Source organism: Lytechinus variegatus, chromosome 8, assembly GCF_018143015.1.
Source record: "Lytechinus variegatus isolate NC3 chromosome 8, Lvar_3.0, whole genome shotgun sequence".
Classification (NCBI taxonomy): Eukaryota; Metazoa; Echinodermata; class Echinoidea; order Temnopleuroida; family Toxopneustidae; genus Lytechinus; species Lytechinus variegatus.
This window is the reverse complement of record NC_054747.1, coordinates 15,386,448-15,414,100: the sequence shown is the minus strand read 5'-3', so window position 1 is coordinate 15,414,100 and position 27,653 is coordinate 15,386,448. Positions and strand designations below refer to the sequence as shown.

The 27,653-nt window shown below is 39.8% G+C and overlaps 1 protein-coding gene across 1 annotated transcript; it reads left to right on the top strand.

Moving 5' to 3' along the window:
* Positions 1-1,038: 1,038 nt before the first annotated feature.
* On the top strand, positions 1,039-27,295 carry LOC121419509. Its single transcript, XM_041613963.1, has 8 exons — positions 1,039-1,042; positions 1,579-1,716; positions 2,042-2,386; positions 4,055-4,299; positions 7,356-7,484; positions 14,553-14,745; positions 15,428-15,464; positions 27,031-27,295. Exons 1-8 carry the CDS (start codon positions 1,039-1,041, stop codon positions 27,293-27,295), a joined length of 1,356 nt encoding a protein of 451 aa, XP_041469897.1.
* Positions 27,296-27,653: the final 358 nt, after the last annotated feature.

Genomic DNA, 27,653 nt, shown 5'->3' with positions numbered 1-27,653 from the left:
ACCAATCAGTCCCAATTCCCTTCCCTTGTGATAAAAATATGTTACCAAACCTGCTTTCTGTAGTATATCTTCAATGCAACTCATCCATTTTGACGTGAGCTGCATTGTTGGATCTTGGTGCATATTAAAAACCAAGCTATAAATCAAGAAAGTGTACTTGTCCACCTCACCTGTCACAATTCTGAGCCAAAATCCAATCATTCTACATCTTATATGACTAAATGAAGTGAGGCGCCCAGTTTCTCCATATGCCATGGCGTCTGGAGATAACTTATTTACCCGTAAAATTGTTCTCAAGAACTTTCTGTGAAAATCTTCATAGCCCCATAATTCACAACCATATGTCAGTATTGGTAAAATCATTCTATCAAATAATTTACACTGTGTATCAATTGACAGTTGTAATCTTTTTGTTTTTGCTATTATACAGTATGATATATAATGTAAAAAAAAGTTGACCTTGGAAAGGCTTTGACCTTAAATTTCATGGGTGAATGAGCATTCTGATATCTGGGAGATACCATGATACAGTATATTAAAAAGGTCATTGACCTTTGACAACGATCACCAACCTGTGCCTTTTCATCTCAGAGATACTATTATACAGTATTATACAAAATGTAAAAAAAAATACCTTTGCAGGACTTTGACCTTGAATGTTATAGTTTAATGTGCATTCTGGGTACTTAATTTTATTTTATTTGATCTTCCTGTAAGAACCTCTGCATTTTCACAATAAGATCACCAACCTGCGTCTTTTCATCTCAGAGATACCATTATACCGTATATGGTAGACCTATATAATATATAAAGAAAAAGGTCATTGGTCTTTGAAAGGCTTTGACCTTGATATTTAATGTTTAATGTACATTCTGGGTACTTAATTTTATTTCATTTGATCATCCTGTAAGAACCTCTGCAGTTTGAAACCATGATCACCAACCTGCGCCTTTTCATCTCAGAGATACCATTATACCGTATATGGTATATAATGTAAAAAAGGTCATTGACCTTTGAAAGGCTTTGACCTTGAGATTCATGGGTGAATGAGCATTAAGGTACTTGATTGATTTAATTTGATATTCTTGTAAGAATATGTGCATTTTGACACCATGATCTCCAACCTGTAATGTTTTATCTGGGAGATACTATGATGCAATATATTGAAAAAGGCCTTTGACCTAGAAAAAAAAACTTTCCCCAACCCGTTTTCCTCCTAACTTTTTTTTGTAAATGTTGACACCCATACCTACTCAAATCAGTCGAAAAACTATTTCCAATAATTTTATTCGAGATTGGCTATTTTGAGGTCTAATTTAGGAATACTGTTGATTGTGAATTTACATAATTTCTGCTACTCTTAAAAGTACACATGATACATTAAAGATCATTATATCTTTATTTTTTTTTTTACTTTTTTTGGTTAATGTTGACACCCATAACTACTCAATACAGTCAAAAAAACATTTCAAATAATTTTAGTCCAGATGGTTACTAATTACGGGATACTACAAGATGAAAGTTGTAGTTTTCAGGAGTATTGGTCTTTTAAATCAACCTGTTTTTTTTTGCATTCAGATGAACTCGTTGAGGAAAAAGTTGAATTTCGTGAAGATACAGACAGGCAGAACCCTGAAGGTGGAGAAGAAGAAATGGAATGGGAAGAGAAACAAGATGAATCTGACGTCAAACAAGGAGGCCTGCCCCGCGAAAAAGGTTCTGTATAATTTGATTTTAAGGTCTGAACTACAACAATCAGATAACAATTTGTCATGTCATTGGTATACAACATATATTTAGGTTAGCATATTACTCCACTATTTTTTTTTATAGTTTTTTATAATTCAATTCAAAAACTACATTGCATCAATGGGGAAATGAATGTTTATAAAGTTGGAAAAATCTTATTAAAATACTATATTCCTCTTGATATATATATATCAGAATGTCCCCAAGTGCTGAGCGACAATGATATATGAGAATTTTGAAGTAAGTGGTTTGCAATAAGAAGTGGAATAGAAATATTTTAAATAATTTTTAGTACCTGATAAAGGAGATGTCGAAACGACCAAGGAGTGCTGCAAGAGACTTGGAGCTGATGGTGGCAGACTGCAGCTAGAGTCCTTTGGGATTGAACTGGAGATACCTCCTGGTGCAATCGACAGCAAAGAGCCACAGGAAATCTCTCTTCATGTCCTGACCGATACTCCTGATCTTGGTGACACCAAAGGAGAGATGTCAGTCTGCTTTGGTGTACAGTGCTTAGCTCCTGGTGACTTGGTCCTGAGGTCACCGGTGACTTACACAATACCTCATTGCGCTGTTGCAAAACAGTACTCCGGTTTAGAGGCAGTCCTTTACACAGGAGAAGGAGAATATACATCGGGTAGGTGGGCTAAATATTGTGGCGGCCCTCCGTCTTGAAACGGGTCCTGGATGCTGGGGGGGGGGGGGCGTCTGTCCCTTGCCTCTAACCGAGTCTGGAAAAAAGACTTTGCACTTTTGTGCTATATGAACGCATTACTATAGGATTTTAGTTTAGAACGGATTTGCCAAAAAGCCCTTCAAATTTGTAACATTTGTGGGTATATTCATTATTACATTTGTGGGCGATCAAAAAATTATTACATTTGTGGGTAAAGTGCATTATTACATTTGTGGGTAAAGTGTTATTACATTTGTGGGTAAAGTCATTATTACATTTGTGGGCGATCAAAAATTATTACATTTGTGGGTAAAGTGCATTGTTACATTTGTGGGTAAAGTGTTATTACATTTGTGGGCGTTATTACATTTGTGGGTGCAACACCCCGGCCACGGCACCTTTGCCCGTGAGCAAAGCATTTAATCGGCAATGCTCTTCTAGTTGTGCACTTGTTGAAAAAGGAAAGCAAATGCCAATATGGAAATGTGGGAAAAATCTTCATGATGTGACAAATATATCATAAGAATATTTCAAAGTCAAACCTTCGTTTTTGATACGCACTACATGTATATAAATCATTTTGGCATTGTTTTAGATGCTGAAGTCAAGGAACGAATCCTAGTTACAAGGGGTCTGATTCAACTATTTCTCGATATGTTCCGCTATAAATCGTCAATAGGAAAAACTCGCCCCCCACCACGGGGGGGGGGGTACTTACATCGACGAGTGGATACCATGCGCGACAAAAAAAAACGTGAAATGTATTACATTAGTGGGTAAAGTCATTATTACATTTGTGGGCGATCAAAAATTATTACATTTGTGGGTAAAGTGCATTATTACATTTGTGGGTAAAGTGTTATTACATTTGTGGGCGTTATTACATTTGTGGGTGCAACACCCCGGCCACGGCACCTTTGCCCGTGAGCAAAGCATTTAATAGGCAATGCTCTTCTAGTTGTGCACTTGTTGAAAAAGGAAAGCAAATGCCAATATGGAAATGTGGGAAAAATCTTCAGGATGTGACAAATATATCATAAGAATATTTCAAAGTCAAACCTTCGTTTTTGATACGCACTACATGTATATAAATCATTTTGGCATTGTTTTAGATGCTGAAGTCAAGGAACGAATCCTAGTTACAAGGGGTCTGATTCAACTATTTCTCGATATGTTCCGCTATAAATCGTCAATAGGAAAAACTCGCCCCCACCACGGGGGGGGGGGTACTTACATCGACGAGTGGATACCATGCGCGACAAAAAAAAAACGTGAAATGTATTACATTAGTGGGTAAAGTCATTATTACATTTGTGGGCGATCAAAAATTATTACATTTGTGGGTAAAGTGCATTATTACATTTGTGGTTAAAGTGTTATTACATTTGTGGGCGTTATTACATTTGTGGGTGCAACACCCCGGCCACGGCACCTTTGCCCGTGAGCAAAGCATTTAATAGGCAATGCTCTTCTAGTTGTGCACTTGTTGAAAAAGGAAAGCAAATGCCAATATGGAAATGTGGGAAAAATCTTCAGGATGTGACAAATATATCATAGGAATATTTCAAAGTCAACCCTTCGTTTTTGATACGCACTACATGTATATAAATCATTCTGGCATTGTTTTAGATGCTGAAGTCAAGGAACGAATCCTACTTACAAGGTCAGGAATACCAAACTGTATCATCGAAGAAGATGTTCTTAGATTGCAGATGGATCATTTCTCTTGGTTTAACTTGGGATTCATCAACAATTTTTTCTTCAGAGGGAAACAAATGTGTTGTTTGCCATTTGCCGAAAAGCCACCACCAGAGGAAAGGGTGCCCGTCATTTTGCGTGTACATCTCTATGATGACATCAAAGGGAACGAAGAGGTATCAATTCTTATTAAAACCGTCACGGTTGGAATCTTTGCAAAACAAACTTAGAAATCAATTATGACAACTGGCAATATATGTAGGTCTCGTAAATTATTTTTTTCAGATATTGTAGAAACAAAATTGTAATGATAACAGTTTTATAATCTCTTAGACAATCTGGTCGTATATCAGTCTAAGTTCTGTGTAGAAGGTTAACCGTAAAGGACAAGTCCATCCCAACAAAAAATTGATTTGAATAAAAAGAGAAAATTCCAACAAGCATAACACTTAAAATTTCATCAAAATCGGATGTAAAATAAGGAAGTTATGACATTCTAAATTTTGCTTAATTTCACAAACAGATATATGCACATCCTGGTTGGAATGCAAATGAGGAGACTGATCACGTCATCCACTCACTATTTCTCTTGTATTTTATTATATGAGATATGAAATATTCTTATTTCCTCCTCATTGTCAAGTGAAAAAGTTATTAATTTCTCCCTGAACATGTGGAATTAGCATTGTTAAATACTATATGATTCAGTCAAGTCGGTCCATATGGTCAAATCTGTAAAAATTAATCATTGTATAATTCAAACAATAAGAAAGAAACGAAATAGTGAGTGATGGACATCATCGACTAACTCATTTGCATGTCACTGAGTTGTGCATATTACTTTTTTTTTTAAATAAGCGAAACTTTAAAATGCCATAACTTTTCTTATTTTACATCCGATTTTGATGAAATTTTTAGTGTTATGCTAGTGTGATTTTCTTGGACTTGACCTTTAAAGACTTGGAGAGGGGTCTGATTCAACTATTTCTCGATATATTCCGCTATAAATCGTCAATAGGAAAAACTCGGGGGGGGGGGGTACTTACATCGACGAGTGGATACCATGCGCGACAAGAAAAAAAAACACGTAAAAGGATGTCTTTTTCAAGATTTCGTACGTAACGTAATAAGGGTGTCAAAAACACTAAAATAATGAAAAAAAAATGTATCAATTTTGCTAGGAAAGCTACGTGTTTAGGGTCAAATTTGAGAGGGTATAAATATTGAGAATATAAGTTTTATAAAGGATGTACTTTTTTGTCCCAACAGTCAACACTACGTGATTAGAGTACGATCTACGCGAGGTGTCGGAGGTGGGGGCCGTATACTACACCCAATGATGTAGGTAAAGATAAAACCGACGACCGACGTCGATCCGTGACATAACAATAAAAATATCGCCGTACTTGTTTAGGGGTTCAATTCAGGGAAAACTTGCAAGAGTATCGTTTCGTTTCCAATACTTGTTAAGGATATGGTTTCGCACGCCAATACTTGTTATGGGGTGCATTTTCATAATATGGAAAATATTTGTTTAGGGTGCTTTTCGATACCCCATGGTCACGCATGGTATCCACTCGTCAATGTGAATTCATGTATAAATCCAATTTATTTTTTTTACCCTCCCAGCCCCTCAAACAAAAATAATGAGAAAAATTCCCAAAAAATCCTTGTGTAACTTTTAATGATTGAACTCAAGCAATTTTATGTTGTTTATGATTATTACTACATTTTAAAAGGGAAATTTGATCCAGAGTCCGTGAGTGACAAATGCAGTTAGGGGCTTTATTTGGCTTAATTTTATTTGTAAAATAGCATAGCTGGTTACAAGAATTTTAGGAGAATCTAACTATCCAGCTTTTTAGAATTTGCTATGCGTACATGTAGCGTTCATGAGTTTTTCCCGCCCATTGCGCAGTCAACGAACGAGATCATACTGGGATGGGGGCTTATCTCAGAACAGAGAAGGGATTCCACTCGGCTGCATGCCTGGGGGTGTTATGTAATAGACGCCGGCATGTCTGGGAGGTCTTGAGAGCAATAGACTAACCAACCAGATGTAAACTGCATGTTTTCACTTTGAATCATGGAACTTTACAGTGTTTATTTATTTTGGTTTAGCAATCAAGAGACCTGCCATAAGTCTAGGAATTGTTGGGAACTGGAACTGCAATGATCCGAAGTAAATAACCATCATGAGTTTGGTCAAATTCGTGCAGTCCGAACTTTTATCGCATTAGTCCGACGGGCGCTCATGACGGACGGATTATATTATGCAAGTCAATTGGCCTTTTGCAAATTTCGTATTTCCCCATGATTTGTCAGTTGCTGGGCTCTTTAAAAGTGACCAATTACTACTAATACTTTACCTACGTTTTGAAGTCAAAATGTCCTATAATTGGAATTTCATCACATTTAGAACGACAAAACTAATCGAATATGATGACATTCATTTTTTAGAAGAGTATTATCAACAATGTTCATCATTTCATGGTTCAATGAACATTAAGTGAAAACAAAAAATGCGATTTTTCAAATATTCTAGGCAAGTTTTGTTTCATTTCTGGAACTGAAATTATCTTCTTAACCATTTTAGTTAAGTTCATGACCTATTAACATTTTCAACGATGCTAATGCGTTAAGTTAAACATTCGCGCTTGAATGAACATGTGGAATGTGAAGAGCTCTTTTTACGTTATAAAAAATGCAATTGCTTACTATGGATATCTGTCGCAAACCTTCTTTCATAGTTCATTTGATTTGATTTTTACGAAAATCCCGATGTCTGCTGCTTCAGTGAGCACAAAATATTCGAAAATCATGCAAATGAGAAGAAAGTTCAAAGCCTAGGCCCTACATTGTGCTGTTTCGAATGATTATTTTGGTATGCGTGTCTTTTTGGATGTGTCACTCTGTCACTCTGAAGCCATGTGTGAAGTTTCATGAAAAAAATATAGACAGAAGAAAAAAAATCGTCCATGAAACAAACCTTGTTTCACCTTTGTTAAAATTTAGATATTGTGTACACTATGGGTGCATATGATTAAGGGCTCTAAATCAACGCTAAACTTGATATTATCATGTTAAGCAGGACACGTTGGAAAAAAGTATTTTCGGAACTGAACTGATAAAATATGACACAATCTTTATTATAATTTCATTCTGAATTGTTATCAACATATAAATATATCTCGTCTATCCCATTATTTTATTGTATTGATTGTTATGGCAGATGGTAATACAAAAGGAAAATCGTGTAGGATTTGCCCACATTCACCCTTCTACAGAAGTCCCAATCAACGTGACAGAAGATGACGTCACAATGACTTGTTTCATTGAAGATGATTGTGTTGGAGAGGCGGTAAGTTAAACAATTGGTCAGGAAAAGAAAACATTGCATCAAAATAAAATATTGAACTATTTTATTTTTCCATTGGCTGATTGGCTGAATAATGTTTTCAAAACAACAGGCGCGGGTAATTTGAAAAGATTACCACATGGTGAGTGTGACCTTCAGAACCCCAGTGTGGGAAACATTGGAATTTGCGTGGGTGTGTGGTCTCTATGACCAATCAGAGCGCAGTATTCTTTTTTTTGAGCTAAAAGTCCAAACACATAACCTGAACGAATTATTTTTTTTCTTTATAATTGAGATACCAAAAACATGAAATTTGGTTAATATATTTAGAGCAGAAATGGCCGAATAAAAAAAGGTGTCTTGGTTCGCACCAAGCTCATTAATAATGCAAAAACACTCTAGTCATGAATATCGCTTGGATAAAAGAAGCCACTTTTTGAGGGCTTGCCGACTGACTGTAACGATTTTGAATGAGTTTTTTCTCACTTTTGCTGCAAAATATTCGGGGGAAAAAATCATTATTTGAATATCAATCTTTCTTCTTTCTTATGAGACCTTATGCGTAAAGTATGAATGAAACATGGTTGAGAAAAACGTTCATGGAAACATGCTCAATTTCTAACTGTTCGACGAATCGTTGAAAAACAACAATTTCGTTTTCCCAATCAGAGCAGTAGATAATAGGCTATGCGCAGTGAATGCGATCTCTCGGTTGGCTTGAATGCCATGTGTGGATTAGTTCTAAACAAATTGGTTGGAATGATTGGATGAGGCTAGTCTGCTGTGCAAACCCTTCACTAGAGTAAGGGGTCTGAATTGCAATTTTTGTGTATCCAATGATAGGGCGTAACAGGGTAATTCTAAAAAAAATGATATAATTCACAAAAAAACGTGTCTCGACTTTCTTATGGCCGCTAGCTTCACAACCCTGAACATTTGAAAAAAAATATCCAGAAAATGACAATAATAGACTAGCTTCACAAAGCATATGCGACCAGTGACTTGTAAGGCTCTAATTTTATTACAAAAGCCTTTTATTTTTGCTTTTTGTCTCTCGGGTCAGTTTTGGATTTTACTATCATTCTCTTAAAGTACTCTGTATTTCTTACCCACATTAATGTCTGGTGAGGGCAACATGGTGTAAACGTCTGAAATACTGCGCTTATCCTAGTATTTGATGATCATTTTGTGATTAATTTCACTTTTAACTTTGTCCCAAATTTATTTTAACCTCCGAAACGAATACTGCCACAAGTTTTTTCTCCCTTTCAAACTAAATTATATTATATGACAATGTGTCTGCAAGTAGAGTGATAATCATTAAGAAATAAATGATAGGGTATTATCATATGTGTTTCCTGTTTTACAAGAAAATAAAGGACTATTCTTAAATGAAATGTATGACTAAACAGCTTTAACATCCGTAACGCACCTTAAAAAATATACACTTTGGCAGTTCTGTTGAGGATTCAGTATTATATAGAATAAGAGACACCTTTTCGTAATAAATACAGTTTTCAAAGGTAGGGCTGCTAAATAAGGACCACGTTGGACATTAAAGCATAAAGACATTTACTTCCGTAACGCATTAACTTCCGTAACATTTTTTCTTGGATATGCTACAAATTTGTGCTATACTGAATCACTCCGGATAATACAGATATAAATCACATAAGGTACCCTCCACCTACTTACCCATAAAAACAATAGCTATTCATGTAAAATTATTATTGCACACCTTTTTTTCAACATCACTTTCTAAAGAGGGAAAATTGCCAGCGAAAACAATTTCCCGAGAATTATATACGATATTTAATGCTTTTGGAATTTTAAATAATTCATACTACAAATTTGGAATATTGGCATCTTCTTTAGAACTTAACATTTCTAACTTCCTTTGCTATATAAAGTGCATTAACTTCCGTAACAATTACTGTTACGGAAGTTAATACACTTCTTTGCTGTACTTTACTGAGATTGATAGTACGATTCTAGTTCCAGAACAGGTGACATGGCTTTGTCTAATGCTGAAGTCGGCAGAAACGGTGGAAAGAAAGGGAAGAAGGAGAAACAATTAAGCTTTTATGGACAAGGAAAGAGAAAGGAAAACTATTTGCAATGACTCATGAGGAGGGTTATTTCACCGATCAAAAATGTGAGCGCAAAGCGCGAGCTAAAACTTGTGTATAGTCTAACCTGAAAACTTGAGATTCTAAGCTTTTTTTTGCAAAAAATGATCAGGATGATATCTGAATAAGCTATTAATGCTAGTACAAAGTGCTAGCTGATTTTAGTATTCTGACTGAAACCTTGACATTCTAAACAGTGTTTGTACCAATTACGAGGATGGGTATCTTAATTGATGCGACTGTAAATTTGTTATGTTTTGATCTGAAAACAATTATTTTTGACGTTTTAATTTGAGAACAAGATATATATCCAATATACAATTATTGAAAAAGGTAAAACGTGTGCATTTTGAGGTTTAGAATCCAAAACGGGACATTCTATTAACTTTCTGTAATACTAAAATGATGGGTGTCTTGCTAAGGAACTGATGCGCAGCGAGTGCAAAGCGCGAGCTGAAAATATGTGTCATTCCAATATAAAAACCAGACATTTTAAGCACGCTTTCAAATAAAGAGGATATAAATTGAATAAAAAAATAATGTCATGCAATAGAATACAAAAGAACAGGTGGGGTTACATGTATGTACACCATCAATCAACTCTTTTAATATTCATGAAGGTATGCATAGACCAAACTGTTTCACTAAAATAATGAAAATATTTAAAATGGCATAACTTCGTTATTCCTTGTTCGATTTTGATTATATTTGCAGTATTTTGTTTGTCAGATTATTATCTGTTCAGAACATATTTTTTTCAGCCTGGATGACCCCTTTAATGCGCATGAAAAGCGCTGAAATGTTTGATATAGGTCTACTGACATGAGAACGTAGAAAGGGGTATTCAGACACTCAAGGTTTGTTTAGAATTTATAAATGAAATACGTATTTCGGTAATCAAACATTTTGGCTATTCATCATTTTTGTAAATCACGAACAGGATGCGTAATTGCGTATCTCGATGAAACAAAATAATGAAACAAAAATCACGATTAGATCAAATAGATTCCATTAATAATTTATGTATTTGTTATTTTTTTCAACCTCTTCTTTCATTCACCTCACTTTATTATTATTCATTTCACCATGACCTTTTTAGATGTTTTTTTTCTTTTTCTCTCTCTCTCTCTATCTTTTTTTGCTATTGGCAAGCGGTGGGATTCCTCGTAACCCAGAGAACTTATCCTGGTTACGGGACTGCGATTGTTATATTTTGTTAATTGCCAGAAACTTTTAAGATGAACTGCAATTCCGTGGCCCTGTTATTCGGTTTTCTCCAACTTTGAACAAGAACGACAATAAAATTACAGTTTCCGTTTCCTGTTATGTTTTTCACATTTTTAGGGAGCGGCAAATAAAGCTATGCGCTCTACATTTATCTTTATTTATTAAAAAAGGTAATACGAATACCTAAATATGGATTTTCATACGCTAACAAATAAATATTGCCATTTGTAACTTGATTTAACTTCCGTAACGAAGATTGACAAAGGTAAATGCCACTCGAGGATTTGATGGTGAAGTATCTTAGGATTCCCAGAATTTGTCATGCATTGCTTAGGATCTCAGGTATGGATTACGTGAGGCCAGAAACGTATAAGATGAACTACAATTCTGTGGCCCGGTTATTCGGTTTTCTCATTCCAACTGTGAACAAGAACGACAACAAAAATAACAGTTGTCCGTTTTTTGTACTTTTTTTTGGGGTGGTGGGAAAATTAAGAAATGCGTTCCACATTAATCTTTAAAAAAATGTTATACGAATACCTTGATATCGATGTTCCTAAGGTAACAAAATTAATTTTAACTTCCGTAACGAAGATTGACAAAGTTAAATGACATCGAGAGGATTTAATGGTAAACTATCTTTGGATTCCCAGCATTGGTCATTTATTGCTTAGGATCTCAGGTTATGGATGAAACTTATTTTAAAGTTGCCTCATTCAAATTATGAACATTATACTGAACGAAAGATGTGCAATGATTTTTATGGTACTTTTTGTTATATGTTATTTGGTAAAATCCTGCTTCTGAAAAACAATATTGAATATTTTTCCATCTTGCAAACATTTTGGCTTCAGAAATAAAATTGTTGATACCACACTTAAACTAAATTTTGTGCATTTCAATTCCAGTCATTTCAAAAGAGATTTAATTGAGTAACATAAGTACTTTGGTACTTTCACAATATGCATCTTTCAACCCATTCTGTAGACTTCATTTTGACGATTTTTCCCCCATCAATTGGTGCATTTTTCTGAGAATGACCTAACATTTTGACCTTAGTCCTACTTAAATGAATAGACTGAATTTTAATTGATGTAATAATAATAATACCAGAACATGTTATCAGTAATGTATATAATTATGTTGAACTCAGATTTTTAAAAAGTATTATATACATGTAAATCAATTTGTTATTGTAGAGCGCACTGAAATGTTAATGTAATGCGCAATATAAATGTAACTTTTATTTATTTATTTATTTATTTAATGCAGCCTACTCATGCCCTGTGAAGTGAAGGCCCTCTCGCCATGGAGCCATATTATAGCTCCATGCTCTCGCCCTGAATTGAAACAGCAGGTTTTGTATGTGCTAGTATTTGGGTGGAGACACACTTGTTGATCAAAGTTTCAATCGGGGTCTGTACCTGCAGACTAGGAATAGGCAGGGGCTGCGGAATGTTGAATGTGGAGCTGCCTTATAAAAAACCTTCCGAGCCAAAAAGGGCTCCCCTTGCACCGGTGGAAGTAATGTGCCCCTTTCTGCTATGCCCCACCCCTTCAAACTTTAATCCGCCACCCCTGTGAAATGTAGCGACGAATAAAACTGTTGAGGGAATTGTGAGATTGATAATTATCAATTTTTTTATAATCGTAGCTGAACCCATAAATGACAAGAATAAAGGGGTTTCTTTTCCCGGCCCGAACAGCATCCATTCACCGCTGGCCCATTGTCTGCTGCTTTGTTGGGAAACAAAACGCTTGTTTTTCAACGATCAGTCGAAATAGGTAGAATTTTAGCACGTCTTTATGCAACTTTTTCTCGACCATGCGGTATTCATAATTTACTAATAAGGTATCATAATTATGAAAGAAGACAAGATGAATATTTAAGATATGAACTCTTTTCGCTGATAGATGGCAGCAAAAGCAAGAGAACTAACTCACTAAAGCCCCTTTTAAGCCCCTTTTACACCTTCACGGATGCAACACGGATCATCACGGATCTCAGTCCGTGATGATCCGGGGTGCCAAATTTGTATTTTCCTAGCATTCCCGGAGTGAGTACGGAGTTAACTGGTTATTAACACGGATATGTACGGAAAAGTACGGAGTCTACAAGGATAGGCAAGGTAGCAATATGGATCCTGTTTGATATGCTCCCGGAGCCAACACGGAATACCCGGATGATCACGGATATTACTGGGTCTTCACACGGACCTTCACGGTTGCTCACATTCTGTACTGGCTAGAATGAAGTTTCGTCCCTTTTTGCAGCATCTGGAGCATACTCGTGCTTGGTTATGAATACAGACTATTGTTCATGTACGCAAACAATACAAATATTTGACACCGGATAAAGCCGGTATCAACAAGGATCACCCGGTTCTTACAAGGAGCCTCCCGGATGCATTCGGTAGCTACACGGATGTACAAGGAGGCTACAAGGATGAACACGGATGATTATCAGTCCGTGTACTCCGGGATGAAAAATTGAACATGTTCAATTTTTCTCCCGGACATGCCGGTACATCAAGGATGGCGCCGGATGAGTAGCCGGAGTGTACACGGTAGTCCCGGACTGTACACGGATGACCCCGGATTGACAATCCGGGATGATCCGTGTTGCTTCCGTGAAGGTGTAAAAGGGGCTTTACACCTTCACGGAAGCAACACGGATCATCCCGGATTGTCAATCCGGGGTCATCCGTGTACAGTCCGGGACTACCGTGTACACTCCGGCTACTCATCCGGCGCCATCCTTGATGTACCGGCATGTCCGGGAGAAAAATTGATTATGTTCAATTTTTCATCCCGGAGTACACGGACTGATAATCATCCGTGTTCATCCTTGTAGCCTCCTTGTACGTCCGTGTAGCTACCGAATGCATCCGGGAGGCTCCTTGTAAGAACCGGGTGATCCTTGTTGATACCGGCTTTATCCAGGGTCAAATGTTTGTATTGTTTGCGTACATGAACAAGAACATAACAAGCACGAGCATGCTCCAGATGCTGCAAAAAGGGACGAAACTTCATTCTAGCAAGATGCCGGCGACAAGAAGTGGTAAGGTCCGGGTAAAGACCCAGTAACATCCGTGATCATCCGGGTATTCCGTGTTGGCTCCGGGAGCATATCAAAGAGGATCCTTATTGCTACCTTGTTTATCCTTGTAGACTCCGTACTTTTCCGTACATATCCTTGTTAATAACCAGTTAACTCCGTACTCACTCCGGGAATGCTAGGAAAGGATGAGATCCGTGATGATCCGTGTTGCATCCGTGAAGGTGTAAAAGGGGCTTTAGAAATCGTTATTTGGTCGTGCAAATGAAAACCTAGTATCACCACTTTCATTGTTCTTACTCTGCCATGCGTGCATTATGAATGTTGAAATTAACTTCAAATGAAAGAAGAGAAACTATCCTTCCTTTCAATTACATTCCATGAAGAAAATTTATGATCATGATGAAAAAACAAACAAACAGTGACTTGCGGTTTCGTTTTTTTTCTGGGACGCACTGTATATCCACATCTTCCCACAACTAGAAGTGGACGTATTATATTACAAGTATCTTCCTCACTGTTTTTGTTGGCATGGCTTTATCATCGGCATACTCCAAAAGAAAAAAAATGCAGTAGTCGTTGTGGCTCTTGCTATCATTTAATATGTTCGGCGGACCAAAGATAAATCATTTAAAATATTGAATGTAACTTTTATAGATTGTCAAGTACGATACTTTATGGAGAGGTAAAGACAGGATGCGATCCTTCAATTTGGACCTGACCAGTCAACCTGAAAGAGTGGTACTGAACCTACAAGTCGGCCAGGAAGGGCAACCACTGGAAAAACTACTTTGTTTGTTAAAATTTGCATCCCAAAGCATATCCTCCAGCAAGAAAACTCATTACAAAGGTATCCATCGTTTCGCTAGATTGCTTACACTTGTGTTTCATTTTCAAATATCTTAAAAGTTATATTTTCCCGTCATATTGTATATGCTTGAATAATAGCCAGAATTTCTTTAGTAAAAGTGACATTTTTTCGGCTATTTTTCAATTATTTTCTATCTTTGACGGAAAAAGTAATTCAATTTTCATATCATGGATACATAAATGAACATTAACGAAAAAAATGCAATGTAATAAAAGTTTTAGTCTAATTAGTTCCCATTTTTCTAAATAGTATATCGAAACCAGTTGAAATTTAATTTTCTTCGATTATTTAGTGCACTTTTTTCATTACATACATATATACATATACACACATAAATATACATATATACATATTGTGTTATAACAATGAAATCATACATTTTAAAAGGAAACGGAGCATAGCTCTTAAAATGAAAGGCAAAGTAACTGTATTCCTCTGTGCCCATGTTGTTACCAAACACAAAAAATCAAAATCGAGGGATGATCCGAGTGTAAAACCAGTCGAGGGATGATCAGAGTATAAAACCAACTTCACTGACGTCTTCATACAATAACCTTTCCATGAATAAAGGAAAGATGAAACTCAGAATTCCCTTGAAATTAGTAAAATAACAATATTTACCTTCCTGGCTACTTCTCTCTTGACCTTTTTTGTGCTCCAGATGAAACACCAAATCAACAAACAGAAGAAACATCAAAGTAAGTTGTTATCTTTCAATTTCGGTATAATAAAACCTTCGTACCCGACATTTTCAAGAGGCTATTTCATTCCAATATAATCATCGGTACATTCATGTCAATAAATCAAACAAGAATGAATTACACTTCTTATCAAAACTGTTTATAATAATAAAAAAATAACGGTTAATCATCAGCACAACAGCTACTCACGCCCAATCAGCTTCATGTATATATCCCACTCACACTCTGTCACCATGTCACCCACACACACTCGGTCATTATCTCACCCAACGCACACTCCATCATCATCACACTAACACATACTCACACACCAACACACGCGCAATCACCATCACACCCACACATGCTCAGTCATTACCACAACCCACTCATCATCACAATCCGCCCATGCTCAATTATCATCACACGCGCACACAGTCAATCACCATCACACCGACACATGCTCAATCATCATCACACCCACACATGCTCAATCATCATCACACCAACACATGCTCAATCATTATCACAACCCACTCATCACACCATCACACGCTCAATCATCATCACACCCTCACATGCTCAATCATCACACCCACACATGCTCAATCATCATCACACCCACACATGCTCAATCATCATCACACCCACACATGCTCAATCATCATCACACCCACACATGCTCAATCATCATCACACCCACACACTCTCAATCATCATCACACCCACACATGCTCAATCATCATCACACCCCACACACGCTCAATCATCATCACACCCTCACATGCTCAATCATCATCACACCCACACATGCTCAATCATCATCACACCCACACATGCTCAATCATCATCACACCCACACATGCTCAATCATCATCACACCCACACATGCTCAATCATCATCACACCCACACATGCTCAATCATTATCACACCCACACATGCTCAATCATCATCACACCCTCACATGCTCAATCATCATCACACCCTCACATGCTCAATCATCATCACACCCACACATGCTCAATCATCACACCCACACATGCTCAATCATCATCACACCCACACATGCTCAATCATCATCACACCCACACATGCTCAATCATCATCACACCCACACATGCTCAATCATCATCACACCCACACACTCTCAATCATCATCACACCCACACATGCTCAATCATCATCACACCCCACACACGCTCAATCATCATCACACCCTCACATGCTCAATCATCATCACACCCACACATGCTCAATCATCATCACACCCACACATGCTCAATCATCATCACACCCACACATGCTCAATCATCATCACACCCACACATGCTCAATCATCATCACACCCACACATGCTCAATCATTATCACACCGACACATGCTCAATCATCATCACACCCTCACATGCTCAATCATCATCACACCCTCACATGCTCAATCATCATCACATCCACACATGCTCAATCATCATCACACCCTCACATGCTCAATCATCATCACACCCTCACATGCTCAATCATCATCACACCCACACATGCTCAATCATCATCACACCCACACACTCTCAATCATCATCACACCCAAACATGCTCAATGTCCATCACACCCACACACTCTCAATCATCATCGCACCCTCACACTCTCAATCATCATCACACCCACACATGCTCAATCATCATCACACCCACACATGCTCAATCATCATCACACCCACACACTCTCAATCATCATCACACCCACACACGCTCAATCATCATCACACCCTCACATGCTCAATCATCATCACACCCACACACGCTCAATCATCATCACATCCACACATGCTCACTAATCCCCACACCCACACATGCTCAATCATCATGACACCAACATATGGTCGTGCATCAGCACAGCCCGCACTCGCTACATCACCATCACACCCCGCACATGCTCAATCATCATTACACCCTCACATGGCCAATCATCATCACACCCACACACGCTCATTCATCACACCCACACACTCTCAATCATCATCACACCCTCACATGCTCAATCATCATCACACCCTCACGTCCTCAATCATCATCACACCCACACATGCTCAATCATCATGACACCCACATACGGTCGTGCATCATCACAGCCCGCACTCGCTCCATCAACATCACACCCCGCACTTGCTCAATCATCATTTCACCCTCACATGCCCAGTCATCATCACACCCTACACATGGTCAATCATCATCACACCCACACACGCTCCATCATCACACCCATACACTCTCAATCATCATCACATCCTCACGTGCTCAATCATCATCACACCCACACATGCTCAATCATCATGACACCCACATACGGTCGTGCATCATCAAAGCCCGCACTCGCTCCATCAACATCACACCCCGCACTTGCTCAATCATCATTTCACCCTCACATGCCAAGTCATCATCACACCCTACACATGCTCAATCATCATCACACCCACACACGCTCAATCATCACACCCACACACTCTCAATCATCATCACACCCTCACATGCTCAATCATCATCACACCCTCACGTGCTCAATCATCATCACACCCACACATGCTCAATCATCATCACACCCACACATGCTTAATCATCATCACACCCTCACACGCTCAATCATCATCACACCCTCACATGCTCAATCATCATCACACCCACACACGTCAATCATCATCACACCCACACATGCTCACTAATCCCCACACCCACACATGCTCAATCATCATCACACCCTCACATGCTCAATCATCATCACACCCACACATGCTCAATCATCATCACACCCACACATGCTCAATCATCATCACACCCTCACATGCTCAATCATCATCACATCCACACATGCTCAATCATCATCACACCCACACATGCTCAATCATCATCACACCCACACATGCTCAATCATCATCACACCCACACATGCTCAATCATCATCACATCATCACACCCTCACATGCTCAATCATCATCACACCCACACATGCTCAATCATCATCACACCCACACATGCTCAATCATCATCACACCCACACATGCTCAATCATCATCACACCCTCACACTCTCAATCATCATCACACCCTCACATGCTCAATCATCATTACACCCTCACATGCTCAATCATCATCACACCCTCACATGCTCAATCATCATCACACCCACACACGCTCAATCATCATCACATCCACACATGCTCAATCATCATCACACCCACACATGCTCAATCATCATCACACCGACACATGCTCAATCATCATCACACCCACACATGCTCAATCATCATCACACCCTCACACTCTCAATCATCATCACACCCTCACATGCTCAATCATCATCACACCCTCACATGCTCAATCATCATCACACCCACACATGCTCAATCACCATCACACCCACACATGCTCAATCATCATCACACCCACACATGCTCAATCATCATCACACCCACACATGCTCAATCATCATCACACCCACACATGCTCAATCATCATCACACCCACACATGCTCAATCATCATCACACCCACATGCGGTCGTGTATCATCCCCGCCCGCACTTGCTCCATCAACATCACACCCCGTACATGCTCAATAATCATCACACCCTCACATGCTCAATCATCATCACACCTACACATGCTCAATCATCATCACACCCTCACATGCTCAATCATCATCACACCCTCACATGCTCAATCATCATCACACCCACACACGCTCAATCATCATCACACCCACACATGCTCAATCATCATCACACCCACACACGCTCAATCATCATCACACCCTACACATGCTCAATCATCATCACACCCCACACACTCTCAATCATCATCACACCCTCACACGCTCAATCATCATCACACCCTCACACGCTCAATCATCATCACACCCTCACATGCTCAATCATCATCACACCCACACACGCTCAATCATCATCACAACCCACACATGCTCAATCATCATCACACCCTCACATGCTAAATCATCATCACACCCTCACATGCTCAATCATCATCACACCCTCACATGCTCAATCATCATCACACCCTACACATGCTCAATCATCATCACACCCACACATGCTCAATCATCATCACACCCTACACATGCTCAATCATCATCACACCCACACATGCTCAATCATCATCACACCCACACATGCTAAATCATCATCACACCCACACATGCTCAATCATCATCACACCCTCACATGCTCAATCATCATCACACCCTCACACGCTCAATCATCATCACACCCTCACATGCTCAATCATCATCACACCCACACATGCTCAATCATCATCACACCCTCACATGCTCAATCATCATCACACCCACACATGCTAAATCATCATCACACCCACACATGCTCAATCATCATCACACCCACACATACTCAATCATCATCACACCCACACATGCTCAATCATCATCACACCCACACATACTCAATCATCATCACACCCTCACACGCTCAATCATCATCACACCCTCACTCGCTCAATCATCATCACACCCTCACACGCTCAATCATCATCACACCCTCACATGCTCAATCATCATCACACCCTCACATGCTCAATCATCATCACACCCTCACATGCTCAATCATCATCACACCCTCACATGCTCAATCATCATCACACCCACACACTCTCAATCATCATCACACCCACACATGCTCAATCATCATCACATCCACACATACTCAATCATCATCACACCCACACATACTCAATCATCATCACACCCTCACACGCTCAATCATCATCACACCCTCACATGCTCAATCATCATCACACCCACACATGCTCAATCATCATCACACCCTCACATGCTCAATCATCATCACACCCACACATGCTCAATCATCATCACACCCTCACATGCTCAATCATCATCACACCCACACATACTCAATCATCATCACACCCACACATACTCAATCATCATCACACCCTCACACGCTCAATCATCATCACACCCTCACACGCTCAATCATCATCACACCCTCACATGCTCAATCATCATCACACCCACACATGCTCAATCATCATCACACCCTCACATGCTCAATCATCATCACACCCACACATGCTCAACCACCACTCCTACACATGCTCAATCATCATAACACCCTCACACGCTCAATCATCATCACACCCACACATGCTCAATCACCACCACACCCACACATGCTTAATCATCATCACACCCTCACATGCTCAATCATCATTACACCCACACACGCTCAATCATCATCACACCCACACATGCTCAATCACCATCACACCCACACATGCTCAATCATCATCACTCCCACACATGCTCAATCATCATCACTCCCACACATGCTCAATCATCATCACACCCACACATGCTCAATCATCATCACACCCACACATGCTCAATCATCATCACACCCACACATGCTCAATCATCATCACACCCTCACACTCTCAATCATCATCACACCCTCACATGCTCAATCATCATCACACCCTCACATGCTCAATCATCATCACACCCACACATGCTCAATCATCATCACACCCACACATGCTCAATCATCATCACAACCCATACATGCTCAATCATCATCACACCCTCACATGCTCAATCATCATCACACCCTCACATGCTCAATCATCATCACACCCTCACATGCTCAATCATCATCACACCCACACACTCTCAATCATCATCACACCCACACATGCTCAATCATCATCACACCCACACATGCTCAATCATCATCACACCCACACATGCCAAATCATCATCACACCCACACATGCTCAATCATCATCACACCCACACATGCTCAATCATCATCACACCCACACATGCTCAATCATCATCACACCCTCACACTCTCAATCATCATCACACCCTCACATGCTCAATCATCATTACACCCTCACATGCTCAATCATCATCACACCCACACATGCTCAATCATCATCACACCCACACATGCTCAATCATCATCACACCCACACATGCTCAATCATCATCACACCCTCACATGCTCAATCATCATCACACCCTCACATGCTCAATCATCATCACACCCTCACATGCTCAATCATCATCACACCCACACACTCTCAATCATCATCACACCCACACATGCTCAATCATCATCACACCCACACATGCTCAATCATCATCACACCCACACATGCTCAATCATCATCACACCCACACATGCTCAATCATCATCACACCCACACATGCTCAATCATCATCACACCCTCACATGCTCAATCATCATCACACCCTCATTCGCTCAATCATCATCACACCCTCACACGCTCAATCATCATCACACCCTCACATGCTCAATCATCATCACACCCTCACATGCTCAATCATCATCACACCCACACACTCTCAATCATCATCACACCCACACATGCTCAATCATCATTACACCCACACACGCTCAATCATCATCACACCCACACACTCTCAATCATCATTACACCCTCACATGCTCAATCATCATCACACCCTCACACTCTCAATCATCATCACACCCTCACACGCTCAATCATCATCACACCCACACATGCTCAATCATCATCACACCCACTCACTCTCAATCATCATCACACCCACACATGCTCAATCATCATCACACCCACACACTCTCAATCATCATCACACCCTCACACGCTCAATCATCATCACACCCACACATGCTCAATCATCATCACACCCACACACTCTCAATCATCATCACACCCACACACTCTCAATCATCATCACACCCGCAAATGCTCAATCATCCCATCCACACGCGCGCTCAATCATCATCATATCCACAATGCTCAATTATTACACATCCGTACCCACTCTCCATCACCTTTAAATCCCTCACATATGTTCCATCATCATCACACCCCAGACAGGCTATATCAACATCACACGCACACACAAACGCTTAATCAGCATCACATCCTACACACTGTCAATAATCATCACACCCAGACACTCTCAATCATCATCACACCTACACACTCTCAATCATCATCACACCAAACACACGCTCGATTATCATTACATCCACACATTTTTTTTTTTTTTTATAATATTTTATTTTCTTCCTCTTTCAAAACAATAAGTTGACAATCACAATTCATATAAATAAAGACTCTTTGCATGTATACAAGCAATTAACAGTCAAACAAATAAATATATCAATATCAATTAAATTACAAATATTTTAAAAATGATTACAAATGAAATCAAACCACCATATTTCTCACATGCTCAATTATCACACCTACGCACACACGCTTAATCATCACACCAACATACCCTCAATAATCACACCCCACACATGCTCAATCATCATCACACCCTACACATGCTCAATCATCATCACACCCACACATGCTCAATCATCATCACACCCACACATGATAAATAATCATCACACCCACACATGCTCAATCATCATCACACCCTCACATGCTCAATCATCATCACACCCTCACACGCTCAATCATCATCACACCCTCACATGCTCAATCATCATCACACCCACACATGCTCAATCATCATCACACCCTCACATGCTCAATCATCATCACACCCACATATGCTAAATCATCATCACACCCACACATGCTCAATCATCATCACACCCACACATACTCAATCATCATCACACCCACACATGCTCAATCATCATCACACCCACACATACTCAATCATCATCACACCCTCACACGCTCAATCATCATCACACCCTCACACGCTCAATCATCATCACACCCTCACATGCTCAATCATCATCACACCCTCACATGCTCAATCATCATCACACCCTCACATGCTCAATCATCATCACACCCTCACATGCTCAATCATCATCACACCCACACACTCTCAATCATCATCACACCCACACATGCTCAATCATCATCACACCCTCACATGCTCAATCATCATCACACCCACACATACTCAATCATCATCACACCCACACATACTCAATCATCATCACACCCTCATACGCTCAATCATCATCACACCCTCACATGCTCAATCATCATCACACCCACACATGCTCAATCATCATCACACCCTCACATGCTCAATCATCATCACACCCACACATGCTCAATCATCATCACACCCTCACATGCTCAATCATCATCACACCCACACATACTCAATCATCATCACACCCACCCATATTCAATCATCATCACACCCTCACTCGCTCAATCATCATCACACCCTCACACGCTCAATCATCATCACACCCTCACATGCTCAATCATCATCACACCCACACATGCTCAATCATCATCACACCCTCACATGCTCAATCATCATCACACCCACACATGCTCAACCACCACTCCTACACATGCTCAATCATCATAACACCCTCACACGCTCAATCATCATCACACCCACACATGCTCAACCACCACTCCCACACATGCTTAATCATCATCACACCCTCACATGCTCAATCATCATTACACCCACACACGCTCAATCATCATCACACCCACACGTGCTCAATCATCATCACACCCACACATGCTCAATCATCATCACACCCACACATGCTCAATCATCATCACACCCACATATGCTCAATCATCATCACACCCACACATGCTCAATCATCATCACACCCACACATGCTCAATCATCATCACACCCACACATGCTCAATCATCATCACACCCTCACACTCTCAATCATCATCACACCCTCACATGCTCAATCATCATCACACCCTCACATGCTCAATCATCATCACACCCACACATGCTCAATCATCATCACACCCACACATGCTCAATCATCATCACACCCACACATGCTCAATCATCATCACACCCTCACATGCTCAATCATCATCACACCCTCACATGCTCAATCATCATCACACCCTCACATGCTCAATCATCATCACACCCACACACTCTCAATCATCATCACACCCACACATGCTCAATCATCATCACACCCACACATGCTCAATCATCATCACACCCACACATGCTCAATCATCATCACACCCACACATGCTCAATCATCATCACACCCACACATGCTCAATCATCATCACACCCACACATGCTCAATCATCATCACACCCTCACACTCTCAATCATCATCACACCCTCACATGCTCAATCATCATTACACCCTCACATGCTCAATCATCATCACACCCACACATGCTCAATCATCATCACACCCACACATGCTCAATCATCATCACACCCACACATGCTCAATCATCATCACACCCTCACATGCTCAATCATCATCACACCCTCACATGCTCAATCATCATCACACCCTCACATGCTCAATCATCATCACACCCACACACTCTCAATCATCATCACACCCACACATGCTCAATCATCATCACACCCACACATGCTCAATCATCATCACACCCACACATGCTCAATCATCATCACACCCACACATGCTCAATCATCATCACACCCACACATGCTCAATCATCATCACACCCTCACATGCTCAATCATCATCACACCCTCATTCGCTCAATCATCATCACACCCTCACACGCTCAATCATCATCACACCCTCACATGCTCAATCATCATCACACCCTCACATGCTCAATCATCATCACACCCACACACTCTCAATCATCATCACACCCACACATGCTCAATCATCATTACACCCCACACACGCTCAATCATCATCACACCCACACACTCTCAATCATCATTACACCCTCACATGCTCAATCATCATCACACCCTCACACTCTCAATCATCATCACACCCTCACACGCTCAATCATCATCACACCCACACATGCTCAATCATCATCACACCCACACACTCTCAATCATCATCACACCCACACATGCTCAATCATCATTACACCCACACACTCTAAATCATCATCACACCCTCACACGCTCAATCATCATCACACCCACACATGCTCAATCATCATCACACCCACACACTCTCAATCATCATCACACCCACACACTCTCAATCATCATCACACCCGCAAATGCTCAATCATCCCATCCACACGCGCGCTCAATCATCATCACATCCACAATGCTCAATTATTACACACACATACCCACTCTCCATCACCATGAAATCCCTCACACATGTTCCATCATCATCACACCCCAGACAGGCTATATCAACATCACACGCACACACAAACGCTTAATCAGCATCACATCCTACACACTGTCAATAATCATCACACCCAGACACTCTCAATCATCATCACACCTACACACTCTCAATCATCATCACACCAAACACACGCTCGATTATCATTACATCCACACATTTTTTTTTTTTTTATAATATTTTATTTTCTTCCTCTTTCAAAACAATAAGTTGACAATCACAATTCATATAAATAAAGACTCTTTGCATGTATACAAGCAATTAACAGTCAAACAAATAAATATATCAATTAAATTACAAATATTTTAAAAATGATTACAAATGAAATCAAACCACCATATTTCTCACATGCTCAATTATCACACCTACGCACACACGCTTAATCATCACACCAACATACCCTCAATAATCACACCCAACACATGCTCAATCATCACCTCATACGCTCCATACCATCACACCCACGCTCATTTATCACCACTGCCCTCACACACTTTATTATCATCACACCCCTCACACGCTCATCAGTCATCATCACACCCACACACGCCCAATCACCGTCATCACACCGCACTTGCTGGATCATCATCACACGCACACGCGGTTAATCATCGTCACACCAATATATGGTCGAGCATCACCACAGCCCGCACTCGCTCCATCACCATCACACCCCGCACAGGCTATATCAACATCACACCCATACACGCTCAATCATTATCGCACCCGCAAACGCGCTCAATTCATCATTCCACCATCACGCTCACACATGCTTAATCAGCATCACACCCGAGACCCCCCCATGAGCATCACTCCCACACACCATACATACATCATCACACTCACCCTCAATCATGTTATCCCATACACCGTCTTATCCCACCCACGGTCATCATCATCACACCCCATATCTGCTCCTTTTGTCATTCCCTCCACACATGATAACATCACACTCAGTTTTTTTCTGCTCAAAACTAACTTACCGCAGCCGCAAAAAAAAACCGTAGCCAAAAAAGTAACGTTTATTTCTTTATCGCCAAACCATTACTTGTATGGCCCCTCTTTTTTTTGCCTTAAAGCAATTTAACGTATCGCTATCCTTTCTCATTAGTCATGACATCACTTGCGGTCAAGAATGCTCTGTACAATGCAGAGCTCGTAGCTTATGTGTTATTGAAAGTCCATAATTGCTCGATGCGTTAAACATTTTAAAGTGAGGTAGACAAGTTGAACAAGTATCATAATGATGATTAAATGAAAGACACTGATCTCTCTCCCTTTCATCTAAGGACAAAACGAAATCACAAATCTATGTTTTCATCCGTTTTTTTTTTAAAATCAAACCTGAACATAACATTTGATATTATATTTTTCATTTGTAGAACAACCGGAAGAGTAGTTACGAATGGAGAGATCACCAAGTTATCTAGGCTTCTACCTGATGGAGAATACAGCGAGTTTTGCGAAGAGTTGGGCTTTGATTATAACTACACACAAAAGATAAAGACCAAACATTTACAGGACTCGACTGCTGCTTTCAAAGAAGTTTTGCAGGAATGGAAAAATAGAGGTGGATTAATGTTGGATCTTGATACAGCTCTAGAGAACTCAGACCTTAGAGGAGTCATATGTGAATATAAGAAATGAAATTTTAAAGGTCAAGTCCACCCCAGAAAATTGTTGATTTGAATGATTAACAAAAAAATTAAACAATATTAACAAAATTAACGCTACAAATTTAATCGGATTTAAAATAAGAAGGTTATGGCATTTTTTAATTTCGCTTATTTTTTTACCAAACATTTAAATACTCAACTCAGCAATATGCAAATGACAGAGTCGATGATGTCCTTCAATCACTATTTCTTTTGTTTTTTTATTGTTTGAATTATACTATATTTTATTTTTTGTACAGATTTGGCAATAAGGACCAACTTCACTTAACCATAAACTGTTAAAATAATGGTAATTGCCACATGTTCAGGGAGTAATAAAATTTTGTTTC

What these genes read in the sequence shown, in the direction of transcription:
- LOC121419509 (XM_041613963.1), top strand. An exon ending in AGGCCTGCCCCGCGAAAAAG is followed by an intron (nt 1,717 to 2,041) that starts GTTCTGTATAAT and finishes AATAATTTTTAG; the next exon opens with TACCTGATAAAGGAGATGTC. An exon ending in ACATCAAAGGGAACGAAGAG is followed by an intron (nt 4,300 to 7,355) that starts GTATCAATTCTT and finishes TTGTTATGGCAG; the next exon opens with ATGGTAATACAAAAGGAAAA.